Source organism: Miniopterus schreibersii (assembly GCF_964146895.1).
Source record: "Miniopterus schreibersii genome assembly, chromosome: 1".
Taxonomy (NCBI): Eukaryota; Metazoa; Chordata; class Mammalia; order Chiroptera; family Miniopteridae; genus Miniopterus; species Miniopterus schreibersii.
The window spans coordinates 41,473,749-41,488,137 of record NC_138101.1 but is presented as its reverse complement, the minus strand read 5'-3'; the positions used below and the strand labels follow the sequence as shown (position 1 = coordinate 41,488,137).

Below are 14,389 nucleotides of genomic sequence, written 5' to 3'. Positions count from 1 at the left end.
TTTGTAAGGCCATAGCTGCCATAGATAGTGATTCCTCTGATGAGTCTGGGTAAAAGAAACTATAGTAAAAAGATCTTTAGTAACGTAATAGTAAAATGTGGGGAGAGGGGTAGTGTTCCACTGTCCTCCATAGGTCTCAGTCTCTGGTGAGCCTGTGCCCATTTACTAGCAATTTCAACCTTTTTCATCTCATGGCACACATAGACTAATTACTAAAATTCTGCGGCACACCAAAAAATATATCTTATTTTTGGCTGAGCTGACCAAAAAAAAAAAAAGTATAATTTTCATTTACAAAAAAAAAAATTACCTACCCTTTTTGCTCCGAAGTAATTTTTTTTAAAAATCAGATGCTTATATTTGTATATAAGGATTTCTGGTACCAAGAATTAACCAATCAGATGCAACCTTATTAAGCAACTCTATTATATGACCTATATATTTATCATTCTAGACAGGGCATTCACACCAGACAGCTATTGTTGTGTTGGCTGTTGTCATTTTTTAATTTGACAATCTAAGGGAAAAGAGGTCAGTGCCCCTGACTAAATAGTCAGGTATTGCATGTTTAAAAAATTCTTGCAGCACACAGGTTGAAAATCACTGCCCTAGAATGAATTTCAACTATCCTTCTCAGTATCTTCTTTTCCCTCCCCCAGGCCCTTAGGAGGGACATGATGACTAGAGGGAGCTAGAGTTGGGTATTTCCCTTCTCCCAGGCGGTTAGGCTTTGGTAAAATAGTTTCTTTTCAGGTCAGGCCTTGTTAAGAACATAATGCTCTGGCATATTTCAAAATGGTTACTTTCCCCCTCCTCTTGCCAGAAATAGAAACATCAAACTTTCTTCCAATATTCACTGTTAGGGCCTGTAGTGCTCCTGAAAGTAAAACCCACTAAATCATGGGGCTACCCTTTGATTGGATCTCCCTGGAGCTTTTAACTCTCAGACTTATCTGGGCTAAGCCTATAGCAATTTTTTACGACCTTTCAGGTTTTCCTACCCCAGCACTGGTTCTCAGGGAGGTTTCTGCTCTAGGAAGCTGCAATTCTGTGTCCATTTGTTTGTGTATCCAATTTTGGGCTAGTGGTGTTCTGTGACCTCTCTTCTCTGATTTAAGAGTTGTTTTCAGTTTGTTCAGCTTATTTGTTGTGAGGATGGAGTGGCAATTCCTAAATTTCTTACATGCTAGACCAGAAACTGTGCATTTTTAAAATTCACTATGTGTGAAAATATCAAAGATTAGTTATAATTTATTCTATTTTCTGGGTTAAGTTATATAAAATATTTACATATTTGAGGATTTAAGGTCACTAGGAGAATCCCTTGCATGTACTCCTAGGGTCTATTATACTATTTCCTACAAAAAATGCACTCATAAACTTTGCACTTTTGTATCAGCTATACCCAGTGCCCTATGTAGTGCATATCACACAGGAGATATTTAATAAATATTTGTGGGATAATCCATAAATGGATGAATAAAAGATTTCCTTGGGAACCCCTGGATCCTTTCAGGTATTTCCAGACCACTCCCAAACTTTCTAATGGATTTATTTTGTCCTGAGAAAGAAAAAAGCCAGGAATTGTTCTAACTTTTAATATTGCTGCTAGTTGTTAATATACTTGCTTGCTCTAAATCTGAACTCTGCAAATGTTTCTCTTGATGTTCAATCTGAAAGTAACAAATTTAGGAACTCACAAATCTCTACGTAGGAGTTGTTCAATGCAATAACTATTTTAAATCTTCCAAACAAACAAGGACAAAAATTGTCAAACTAACTTTCCATAAAATGGAAAGTTAAATGTGTGTAGCTTATTTGTTTAATAACCAAGAGCTAATGCACATTATTAGTTGTAGATTATCCTTGCCTTTTTTTTTCTTATTGTCTCAGACTGGTTTTCTCTTGCTATCCAGGAATCTCTTAAGTTTTTCCTTTCAAATTTATTGACCTCTTTGTCCAATCTAGGATTACAAACAGAAAAGTAATCCTGATTTTAATTTTAACTTATGTGAAATTTAAGAGACACATTTTTGAATAAATTTACATTTAAAATAAAATATAATATATATTCATTACCCAACAATATTTAATTGATTATGAGTTATGTAGAACTGTGTTCTACCAAAATGGTTGGTAGTTAATTAGTATTTGTGTTAGATTGTCATCCCCTGACACTCTGCTTAACTATTTCTTACTTGGCCGTTTTCAACTCAGATATTAAAAAACCCACCCCAAAACAAAACAATAACAAACACTCAAAAAACAACAGCAACAATAAAATAAAAAAAGATAGGTGACAAAAACGAATGAGTACACTAGGCACAAGACAATAGGAATTCGTGGAATTGTGGAAACCATGGGGAATTGAAGAGAATTGATCTTATGTAAAGGCATTCAAAATTCAAACAACTCTGAATTGCTCTGATAACAAAATATAGCCATGTCCATATGCCAATTTTGGTTATAGGCTGCCAGTTTGTAATGCTTGTCTTACATAAATTGATACATTCATTATATGTCCAACACAAATGATATTATAGAGGACATTTTAATGCCATGAAAATATGCTCACATATTTTTTAAAAGCATGCTAAAATGTAGCAGCAGCAATCTCATTTTAATTTAAATACACAGATAACACTGAAAATGTCTGTATTAAAATGTCATTAGTGGGCCCGGCCGGGTGTGGCTCAGCGGTTGAGCATCGACCTAGGACCCAGGAGACAGCAGTTTGTTTCCCCGTCAGGGCACATGCCTGGGTTGCAGGCTCAATCCCCAGTTGAGGGCGTGCAGGAGGCCGCCAATCAACGATGACTCTCTCATCATTGATGTTTCTGTCTCTCTCCTCCCTTCCTCTCTCTGAAATCAATAAAGATATTAAAAAAAGAAAAATGTCATCAGTGGCAGCTGTGGCCAGGTGGCTTGGTTGGTTGGAGCGTCATCCTATACGCCAAAAGGATGTGTTTGATTCCCGGTCAGGGCACATACCTAGGCTGCAGGTTGGATCAGGGTGCATATGGGAGGCACATGGATGCTTCTCTCTTTCCCTTCCTCTCTCTCTAAAATCAGTAAAGACATGTCCTTGGGTTAGGATTAAAAAATAAAAATAAATGTCATCAGTGACTATCTCTAGCTGATGGAACTGTATATTCTTCTCTGTGTGTTTTTCTATATTTTCTTAATGTCCTACAATGAACATGTATTGGTTTTGCATTCAGAAATACATTGTTTAACAAGGTAGAGAAGTTGTGTGACAATATGGAGCATAAAATGGAGTAGAGTGGCATCAGAGGCAGAGAGACTGAGACTATTGTAATAATATGGGTGAAAGATGGTAGAAGCCAAATTAAGGCAATGGCTGTAGGAACAAAGAAAGTAATTCAATATGAAGACATAGAAAGAACAGGATTTGATCATCTTGGATCAGTTTAGGGTGAAGATAAAGGTTAAGAGAACGTTAGCTTAAAAATGGCATTTCCATTGGTAATCCTGGATCTATATGGGTTGGAAATAAGGGTTATAAATTCATTACCCTTAAACATGGTAATTGAAATTGTAAACCTAAATAAGATCCCCTAGGGAGAATATATAAAATAGAAATAGGGCATTGGCTTGAATCATGGGAAACTCTTAACATGTAAGAGCCAGTTGGAGGAACAAAGGCCTATAAAGAAAACTAATTAGGGATGATTGGAGAGATAAAGCAACTAGGAGGTTTTATGGAAACCAAAGGGAGTGCGTCTCAAGTGGGATTTGGTCCATGATGCCAGTGGAGAAAGCATCTTGCTTGCTTCTGATGTTTCCTTCCTATGAAAGAACCTCAGCTAGTTCCAGGTCCTTCTCTATCGATGCGGAGATCAAATGACTTACATTAGTAAGACTGTGAAGAATGTGTGACTTAGCTTTGTCCTCTGGACTCCAAGAACAGGGCTGTCTAGGGAATGAATTCTCACTCGGCCCTCCATGCTGATTTTGTGAAGCGTGGCTAGGAATGGAGGTATAAATCTGCCTAATTCTGGGAATCAGTTGGCAGGCCTATTTGGTTTTCACACTAAGCAACATCAACCAACTTAGTTCTATCAATAATACAGGGATATGTTGGCCTCCTTTCTGCCCTTTGCTTTATTCCCCGAATAGTTCAGAATGTAGGCAAGAAGAGGGAAATTAGTTTAGTGGGATCTCCTTGTAAACTGCAACAACTGTCAAATTCCCCAAGGGCCAGGTAAAGTAGGGACTGAAGAGGCTAATTAATGGTTTTAGCAATTACAGAGTAATCACAAATCACTATCTTCCTTAATAAAGTTAGTTTCTCTAAGGAAGGTAATTGAGAAATGTCTCCACAGTGGTGTTGGTGGTGGGACAGCTATAACTAGTACCCCAATCCTTGTTCTGTAAGATTCTCTAAGAATGGGACTCTGCCACCCAGGGGAACAATATCAGTCAGGGCTACTTTAGTTGAATATTCATAACATATGCTCTAAAATGGCTTAAACAAGGGTGGCAGGGGTGGTTGGGAGAAAAGGCAGAAATCAGTGGCCAAGTAATGAAGAACAATGGGCAAGTCTATGATCCTGGATGTCAAATGATATCACCTTGACTCTACTCTCTATTGTTCATACCTGCTTTCTCTGTTCAGGCTTGCTCCATGTTGTGTCAAAGGTCATCAACAACAGATCTAGCCTCAGTAACATTTTCATAGATGACTCTGGAGAGATCGGTTTGGCTCATATGCCTATCTTTAGGGCAGGCGGAAAATGTACATATTGACAGCTTCATCAGTAGGAGAAAGGCATTTTCGGAAAGGATGGACATACAAAAAATAAGTGTTGTCTACTGCATTCCACCCTTTGGCTAATCAGCATCTATATTTGTGCTTATTTCAGTACATATAATTTTTTAAATGCCCTAGCCCAAGACAATGTAATTATCCCATGAACAACTCTTCTCCCAATGGGAGACATGCCAAAGTCTCATCCGATTATTGTATCTTGCTTGAAAAACAAGAGTTCTAGTAATGTGCATTTCTTTAGGTCAGGTCTGGATGTAACTCATCATGGTACAGCATAATAAAGATAATTTTAAATAGTGGCACATACTTAACAAGAGCAAGAGCACCCTAATTACCTAGAAGATGAGGTCTTTGGTCAGTTAATATAGTATTCTTGAGTTTGCTCTCTGGAAGGCTCTCCCTTATCTCTTGCCCACACATAAAGGGTACTGGAATTAAGCAATCAGAGGCTTCTGTTTGCAAGGCCTCATGTTTCTGTCAATAAAATTATCTTGCAATCTTAGTTGCCTGCCGGTCACTTTGCTTTTTGGTAACTCTGTGTTTCAGAAACCAAAAACAGAGATAGTATGTGAATGTTTTCTATCCCTTAGTGATGGGTTTCAAGGTTGGAATGTAATGTCTATCTTCCAGCCAACTAACCTTAGCTAAGTGTTTCTTCTTTGACCTTTGGAGCCAAATTATAAGCTGAAGAATGAGTTTAGAGGAAATACTGCTAGATTTTATATCTGTACCCTTGCTCCCAAGATCCATCTCAGTAAATGACTTCTCACAAAAGGGCTAATTTGACAACCTTTCTCAGACAGGATATATATAGCAAGAGATGCTGTATATATTAGGTCATTAGGATCAGGCTTTTTCCAGGGTTCACATGACATCTTTTACTGTGTTTCCAACTCCCTACCTTTGTTTGCACTAACTTTAGCTCAGGAGAGAGAAGTGGGGTTTTTCGAAAGCTGCAGGTTTATTGGCTTCTCAGCCACATGGCATACTGAGTTCATGCGAAAAGGGGGTGTCAGAAATACATTCTCTCTTTTGCATTCAGTTAACTAGCTTGACCCGAAGTGCATCTCTTTCTTGTGGGACCTCACTAATGAACATACTCCAAAATCCTGATGTTTTCCTACCAAATTCTCTAAAACTTCAATCTTGATATAGACAATGTCTAGAAATGGAAGTTTAACAGGTTGCTTGCTTGCTACAACGTAGAAAATATTGCCAAAGCTCCTAGCCAGGGCCAAGCTCTTATTACTGTGCATCCCACCTAGACTCACCAGTTTTACATTTTAGGGTATCTCTTTTGTTGACACTGATACAATTTTATGTACTTGTCAGGAATAAAAATCCATACCTTGTTATTTTGATATTTCTTACTCTTCCAGTTTAATAGTCTGTTTCAAATCAATTTTGGATTCAAGTTCAGGGAATTTAAAATTTAAAGTATTAGGCTCTTTTCATCTCTCTGAGATTTTATCTGGTTGCTAAAGATAAGTTTTTCACCATCAAGGCATTGGCACAGGTCTGATTGTCATCTGAATTTGCTGCTGAGAGGTCCATTGTTGCTACAACTTGCAATCTATCCTCAAAGTGAGACTATTCCCTCTACCCTTACCTCAGAATTTAGGGATGTTAGTGTCCTCTCAATATGATTCTCTATCCAACCCATGCATTCATATCACAGCCTCTGCCATGAGTTCCCATCACCCTGTACTGCAGCAAATCCCTCGAAAGCAATTGGGCTCTTGCTGTGAATCACATTTACATACCCCTTAAGGAATTCTGTATTTCCTTTTCAGTCCACTGTAGTCAAGACACAAACGTGGTTTTCAATGCTGCCTGCTCCTCTCAGCTTAAACATACTATGCTGCCATTTCTACTTGATTGTAGTTGCCCGCATTAGGTAAATTTCCAGGTGGAACACTGGGCACATGCCATAAACTCCATTTTTGAATTCTGAAGTCTTCCTAGCTGTACCTACCCCTTACTCCTTAGTTTCAACTCTGAGGAGAGTCAGAAAATATGTCTCAATTCATGGGCTCTTTTCCCCTCCTATAATACCATTGAGACTGCCTCCATTTCCTTCTAATGATTTTATTCTCAGGCACGTTCAATTAGCATGCTGGCCAAAGCCATAGTTTAATTTTTGCTTAATTCCAGAGTGAGGTATTTTTTCTCAACAGTGCTAGCCCAAATGATGACACTGTCTCTGATTGGCTTCATTTTGTTAACCTGCCCACTCCCGAACCAATCATTACAATTGAGGAATAGGGTACTTTGGCTGGCCTGATTCATGGGCCCACCCTGTGGTATGGGAGTTAAAACTAGGTAATGGATGGTTGCACCTGGGGAAAGAAGGGTAGGTCTATATTAGAATAAACTCTCATCTCATTGGTTTAACACAAGAGAATGCATATGAACTCCAACATAAGTATTCCTAATAGGCAGGCAGCTATCCTCCAAGTGATGATTCAGGAAATCTGAGTCTTCCTACATTGTGGTTTCACCATCTTCAATACATGGTTTCCAATACAAATGCGTTCATCTTCCTCAAGTTGGTAGGGAATGGGGATATCTTGGAGAACTTTTGATGTGGTATTTTTATGGACCAGTGCTGCAATAGGAGCACATTACTTCTACTCACATTCCTAGTTAGTTAGAACCTAATTGGCACATCTAACTAGTTATCCAATTGCAAGGGAGGCTGGGAAATAGGATGTGTGCTCAGAAAAAAAATCTAGTATTTGCAAGAGTCCACTATTATGATCACTAAATGTTTATTTTACCTCTCTTCATACACATAGAACACACCCCACTCCAATGGAGACAACCTAAAGTTCTACCCAGTCACTAAGTGAGGCTTAAAATCTAGATTTTTAGGTAATGCACAGTTGTCTTCATTAGGTCCAGATGCAGCCAATGAACTAAAGACAAGTTCTCTCATATCATCCTATGTCCCAGGAAACACAACTTATAGGGAAGATCAGGCGCAGGTAACTACAAAATGCTCTCATTTAGAAGAGAAAATGTGACACTAGGCAATGCGTATGAGTAGCAATAATATTATACAGGCATTTTGTGATACATCTCCCTCAAGAGTGGAGGAAGTTTTGATGAGACCTCAATCTCGACAAAGGAGGAACTCCTTTGTCATCCTCTGTCTCTGTATGGACCTGATACCAGCCTCTGAAATGTTCTGTTCATCATTCTCTTTGGCCACATCCTATGTAGGTATTAGGTAGCTGTAAAGCATTTATGCTCCATTTCCTACTTATGCAAGTTTGGGGTTGAACAGCTGCCTTACTGTTTTAACAACTGAACAATATTTGAACCAGGTTCATGATTTTTTGGGGGGAGTGTAATCCTTGCCCAAGGATATTTTTCCATTGATTTTTTAGAGTGGAAAGGAAGGGGGTGGGTAGAAACATCAATGTGAAAGAGACACACCGATTGGTTGCCTCCTGCATGCGACCTGACCATGGCGGGGGTTCGAATCTGCAACCCAGGTACATGCCATTGACTGGGAATCCAACACACATTCAGGCCAACACTCTAACCACTGAGCAACACCAACCAGGCCAGATTCATGATGTGATTAGTAATAAAATTCCTTCAGAAATTTAGTCTTATGATCTATTTGCTTCCAGTAACTACTCCCAAAGTTCTTTCTTACATAATTGTCAAACCTGAATTACTTCTTTGCTTCCTTGCCCCATGTCAGTTTCTCTAAAACGTCATTCCAACTAAAATAATGGTCTCGGATGAGAAGGCCAAAGCTTTCATCTGATCTGTTACAGAACTAAAACTTAAAGAAACTGCACTTAAAGCCTTTTCATTCCATTTTTTCACCATTCAAGATCTAGAAAACGTCTTTTCCAATCCTTCCAAATATGCCTAAGCACTTTAATTTCTGAAATTGTTTCCAGAGCTTATCTCTTTAGTAAAACCTATCTAAAAGTAAAATGTAAAGTTCAAAATATAGTTTTACTTATATTCTTTTGAACTATTTTCTCTGGACTACAGTCTCAATAGATAGGTGACATACTTTTCAATTATCACAGGTAAAAGTTTTACCAATTATTTTGCCACTGCAAAGCATGGGTTTCCTTCTTCCAGCCTCTGGTATCAGTTTCTTCAGTATCTGCTGTACCATCACTAAGCCAATACAACATATTTTAGGTTATTGTCTTAGCAGTACCCCACTTCTGACACCAATTTCTGGATTAGTTATGGTCCTTCTAGTTCCTATAACATATAAATCCTCAAAACTCAATTTTCTCTCCTCTAAGAAGTCCAAAAAGAAGTGTTTTCTAATTTGTAGGTGGCTGTCTTCCAAGTAGTGATTTAGTCACTCATGCTCCTTCTCTCTTCTGGCTCTGGCATCTCCAACATACAGTTTTCAAGGTTACTATCCTCACTAGCTTCAAGCTGATGGAGAAAGATGAAGGGAAAGGGAGTATCCCATTAAGCCTAGAAATGAGCATATCATGTCCATTTATATTTCACAACTGCAAGGGAAATTTGGAAATTGACTCTAGCTATATGTCCAGGAAGAAGAAATAAGTCTCATGGTTGCCTGGTCAAGTCTCTGCCACTAAGTTCAGAAAAGAAAAAATGCTAGATAAAAGTAACAGAAAGTCACTTCACTCTAGTAAGTTCGACCTCATTCTACTACTGCCAAGATAATTTCACTACTATATAAAGGAGCATTAACTCATTTTCTTCTAAATAATGGGATTACTCTACAGAAAGTATTTTTGATAGTGTAATAGGTACAGAATTTAGACTCTGGAGGGTTAATGAAATTCAGATAACAAAAAGAGACAATGAACGTCAAATACTCTTTAAAGCGTGACTGTGAAGAAAAACAGACTGGAACCAGAAATGTGGAAGATTATAGACAGAAAAAATAATAAATGGAAGAGAAAGATGGAATGGAACCAGGGTATAGATGAATTATTCATCTTGTATAAGAGCAGGGAGTATCTCATTCCTCTGATGCTGGAGAAAAGCAAAGAAGTATCTAATTTTCTAGCATTTGGAAAACTGAAGGAGTTTGTGCCTAACGCCATTAATCTTCTTGTAAAGTTTGAAGTAAAGTCATATAACTGTGGCCAGAATTTAAAGACTGCAAAAAATATTCCGGTGGGAAGGGAGACAAAGGTGCTGAAGGATATACAAAGTAGGAGAAGTACAGCTGACCTTAGAGAACCTAAATCTGCTGTAGATAAACAATGTTGCCTACTGTTCTGCACAGGAACTCAGCAACCACTATAGGATCCGAACACGCAGAGGGATAGTACTTCGTGTGTAAATTTACTACAGCACTTATTACACTGTAGAGCGTCTAGAAGCCGGCTTTGATTTCCTAAACTATGCACACAGTAGGCACATGATGAATTTTTGCTTGAATGGATTAATTCAGTCATTGCCAATTCTGCCATAGTACTCTGTAGAGTACTGGCAACTGCCCACATTTCGGACGGTATGCCAATGTTAAAAAGAAGAAAAAAAAGCCCCCCAAAAAATTCAGGCACAGGCAGCTAAACTTAGCAGTCTTAAGATGGCAACTATGTCAGCTGAGACATACTTTTTATCTTGTGCCAGTACATCTGCCTTTGATGTCTGCTTCATTTTCCTTATGCTACTGTGCTCTTATTGGATCAGAAAGCGGTACTTCTGAGTTTAATAAGCCACACTATTATTTTGCAAGTCCTGGAGGTTCTTTGGACAACGACACTAAACTCACAACCCCATCACAATATTCCTTCAGGGAGCTGCGTAGACAAGGCTGGCTGCTTATGATGCCCACTCACAGATACAAGCTGAGTCTGTGAGGGTGGAAGAACTAAGCCGGGGTCGCCCGGCGAATCGTCGGCCAAGTCTGGCACAGATCCGGTTTTCTTCTCCCCTCCGGAAACTTCGGCGCCTAATCGAACTCCTTCCTGCTACACAAGCACAAACTCGGGTTCAGGCCGGCTAGCACCCGACTTCAACTGGGCAAAGGGCGCTCTTTCCTCGCGCTAGACCACCTCTCCAGAGCCGAGCCCTCACTCGCGATTCGGCGGCGAGGACGGCCGGGGGGAAAGCTCCGGACGGCCGCCCCCGGCCTCGCCCCGGCCTCCCGCCCCGCGCCCGGCCTCGCCCCGGCCTCCCGCCCCGCGCCCGGCCTCCCCCGGCCCGGAGCCGCTCCGCGCCTGGACAACGCCGCCCCCGGCCTCGCCCCGGCCTCCCGCCCCGCGCCCGTGCGGCGCCGCGCACGGCCTCCCCGGCCCGGAGACGCCCCGCCGCAGCCCGCCCCGGCGCCGAGGCGCTGCGCGCCCGCGGGAGCCCGGCAGCGCGGCCCGGCCCCTGCAATCCCACTTTCGTCCGCCCGCGCGCCACCGCCGGGCGACGGCTGATGGCGTCACGTGCACTTCCGCCCGCGGCTGCGTTCTGGTCTCAAGTGGGGAAGGAAGACGGGACGGCTGAAGGGCTGTGAGTGGTGGAAGTAGCGGGGAAGGAGAAGAAACCGGGGCACCCGCGGGCGCCACGGCAGCAGCTGCGGCCCGCCCCCGGCGCCGGCGGAGCGGCCCTGGGCGCGCTTCTCGCGCCTCGGGCAGGCTGCCCTCCTCGGGGCCGCCCGACGCCGGGTCTTCCTGTACGTCTCGCCGCCCCCCCTGCTCCTTGACGCGCTCTCCTCCCTCCCGTCGCCGGGCTCCCCGCCCTTAGTATCGCGAGACGAGGTGAGAGCTGGCGGAGCGGCGGCGGCGGCGGCAGTAGAGGTGACCGAGGCGGTGGTAGCGGAGGCGGCCCCGAGCGCTGTGTTGGCCCCGGTGCGACCGAAGTCGCCGTAGAGCGAAGCCCCCACGCCCCTCCCCGCCCGCGCCCTCCCTCTTTCCCTGGGGATGGAGAAGGCGACGGTTCCGGTGGCGGCGGCGGCGGCGGCGGCTGCAGGAGAAGGGAGCCCCCCGGCGGCGGCGGCGGCTGTGGCTGTGGCTGTGGCGGCCCCCCCCGCGGCGGCGGCGGAGGTCGGCGGCGGCGCTGGCGGCGGCGGGGCTCGCTCGGCCTCGTCTCCTCGTGGGATGGTGCGAGTCTGCGACCTGCTCCTGAAGAAGAAGCCGCCGCAGCAGCAGCAACACCACAAGGCCAAGCGAAACCGGACTTGCCGACCCCCCAGCAGCAGCGAAAGCAGCAGCGACAGCGACCACAGCGGCGGCGGCGGCGGCGGCGGCACCAGCAGCAACAACAGCGAGGAAGAGGAGGACGACGACGACGAGGAAGAGGAGGTTTCTGAGGCAAGGGCCTGCTCTGAAGGGAGGAGGGAGGAAGGGACTGCAGAGGGCCGGGGCCGCGGGTGGGAGGGCACTTGCGCTGGGACAGACTCCGCGGGCGACGACCCGAGGGGCCAGGCGTCTCCCGCCCGCTTGCTCTCCCGGCCGAAATCGTGAGGCGCGGGGCTGTGGGGGAGGGTAGCTGACACGTGGGGGTGGGAGGGCCACGGATCCACGGCGTCGTGAGCCGTGTGCTGCTCGGCGCGGAGGGAACGCGTGCGATTCCCCGTTTGCGGCGCCCGGCGGCCGCCGCGGCGGGGTGAGGTAGCGAGGGGCGTAGGTGAGTCTGCCGGGGACTGGAAGCCGGTGGGTTCCTCCCGATCGTGAGGTTCGCAGAGCAGTCCTGGGGGAGGTGAGGTGGTAATGGATTTAGCGTTGAGTATTTGTGTAAGTGAGAGACACGTGAGGAGCTGTACTTTTCCATACCGTTCCGCTGCAGGTTTTTTTCATAATTGTGGCAGCCGAAGTAACCTTCACTTCCTCCATCTTTCAAGGATTTTGCGTGAACTGATCTTATGTCCATATACATTTATATAAAGTGCAGCGGATGGAAAGTACGTTTGATTATTACATGTACATTCACAGACCTCTTCAAGGGCTTCCTAAGTGAGGAAGAATTATGTTAGGTTCTGTTGTTTTCCAGATGATATGGGGCAACTAAAGTGTCTGCTCGGAGCCAGGCTTAGTTGTGGCGAGTTCGAATAGGAAGGCCTCTTGGTGTGTCCTAGTGATCTGGTTTCATAACTGTTTATAATTTTTCCTGGGTCCACAGGCAGGCGGCGTTGCAGGACCTCGTTCTTCGTAGAACGCCATGTAACCCAAAAGCGCAGTAAAACATGCCGTGCTGACAACAAACTAAGGGTTAGCCTTACTAGCTAGCAGCTTTTCGTGTGGAACTCTCTTATCCACTCTCTGAAATGGAAGCTAGGAAATTTTGATATGGGTAAGGAAGTCTTAACTTAAGGCAGCTGAAGGAAAACAGCTTTAAAGGCTGATTATAAATTTAGTTATGAGAGAACAACTGAATTACCTAGAAGTACCCGTTGCCCTTTACTCTCTTTCACAAACTTCGAGCTTAAATGGGTGCAAGGATGGCTTTTTGAAAATTGCGTTATTGACTCTTGAGTTCTGTTCAAATAGAGAAGTACCTTTTAAAGAGTTTTCAGACTTGTCTATTAGTAGAAGACCAGATTCTCTTTACCTCATACTGGATAACATTATATAAGTAGAGATGTAATAGTTCAAGTATGTATGCCAAAAAGATGAACACTTCCTGCTATTCCACTAACCTATTGAATTCTGTGGATAGGTTTGTACTGATAGATATTGTATCGACCTAGTTGGATGTTTCAGGATAGTTGTTGCTCAGGCTGCATTTGAAACATTGAAGAGAGGAATGTGACGGGATCCTTGTTTCCAATAAAATCTATTACAATAGGTAGAGTTTTTCAATTGCATGGTTCTTCACAGAGACCAGAAACATTTTAGAGGAATCTAGTACAACCTTTTTGTTTTATTGATGAAGAAAACAAGGCTTAGAGGAAACTGGTTTTCATGGATAGTAGCAAAAGTACAAATCAGTTTTCTAATGGTTCAGACCAGCACACTTTTTGTGACAGCTTATTTCCTTGTAATCCCTTCCTGATCTCTTTCAAAAAATAGGCAGTGAATTGCATGGTAGCACAATCATGCAGCTCTGAGTAAAATACCAATGTAAAGATTTTAAATGATCCGACAAAATACAAGCTCTGGTTTGGAACTCAGTGTCAGGTTGAATGCATTACTTACTGGAATATTATACTGTAAACTTCACATACCTAGGTAGTTTATTTTAGTCCATTGGTGTTTGACCTGATAAGCAAAACTTTTGAGTTATTTCTTACATCATGTAGAAAAGTCTAAAGTTTGTAGGTGTGTTAATTTTGTGAGTCAGGTTGGTTTTCCTTAAAAACCAGGAATGGCATATGTTGAATTTGATCAACTAGAGGAGTGTTTATTTGTTTTTAATTTACTTTATTCTGTTTTCTGCACAGTGGTGTAAACTTTGGGTTTGTCATTTGTTATGATGATGAGTCAAAAGATACATGTGTAAGAAAGTGCAACTATTAAAAAATCTGTACAGATACATGAAGGATGAGCAGATAGAAAGGAGAACAGTACGTGTACAACTGCCTCTTTCCTTGACATAAATAAATAAATAAACCTCATGGTCACTGCATGTTATAAGCTAAATGGATCACTTGTGCAATGTTTTTTGCTTCATTACCATTTTATTGACATGTCAGCAGAA

At 42.9% G+C, this 14,389-nt stretch overlaps 1 protein-coding gene across 3 annotated transcripts in view; it reads left to right on the top strand.

Annotated features, from left to right (window-relative positions):
* The first annotated feature begins 11,251 nt into the window (after window positions 1-11,251).
* The window catches only part of ANKRD17 (ankyrin repeat domain 17), a 159,026-nt gene continuing 155,888 nt past the window's right edge, over window positions 11,252-14,389 (top strand). For all 3 annotated transcript variants that reach the window (XM_081150791.1, XM_081150788.1, XM_081150787.1), the window contains exon 1: window positions 11,252-12,063. In XM_081150791.1, coding sequence (XP_081006917.1) covers window positions 11,674-12,063 — 390 coding nt within the window. In that variant the 5' untranslated portion in view covers window positions 11,252-11,673. The remainder of the gene's footprint in view (window positions 12,064-14,389) is intronic.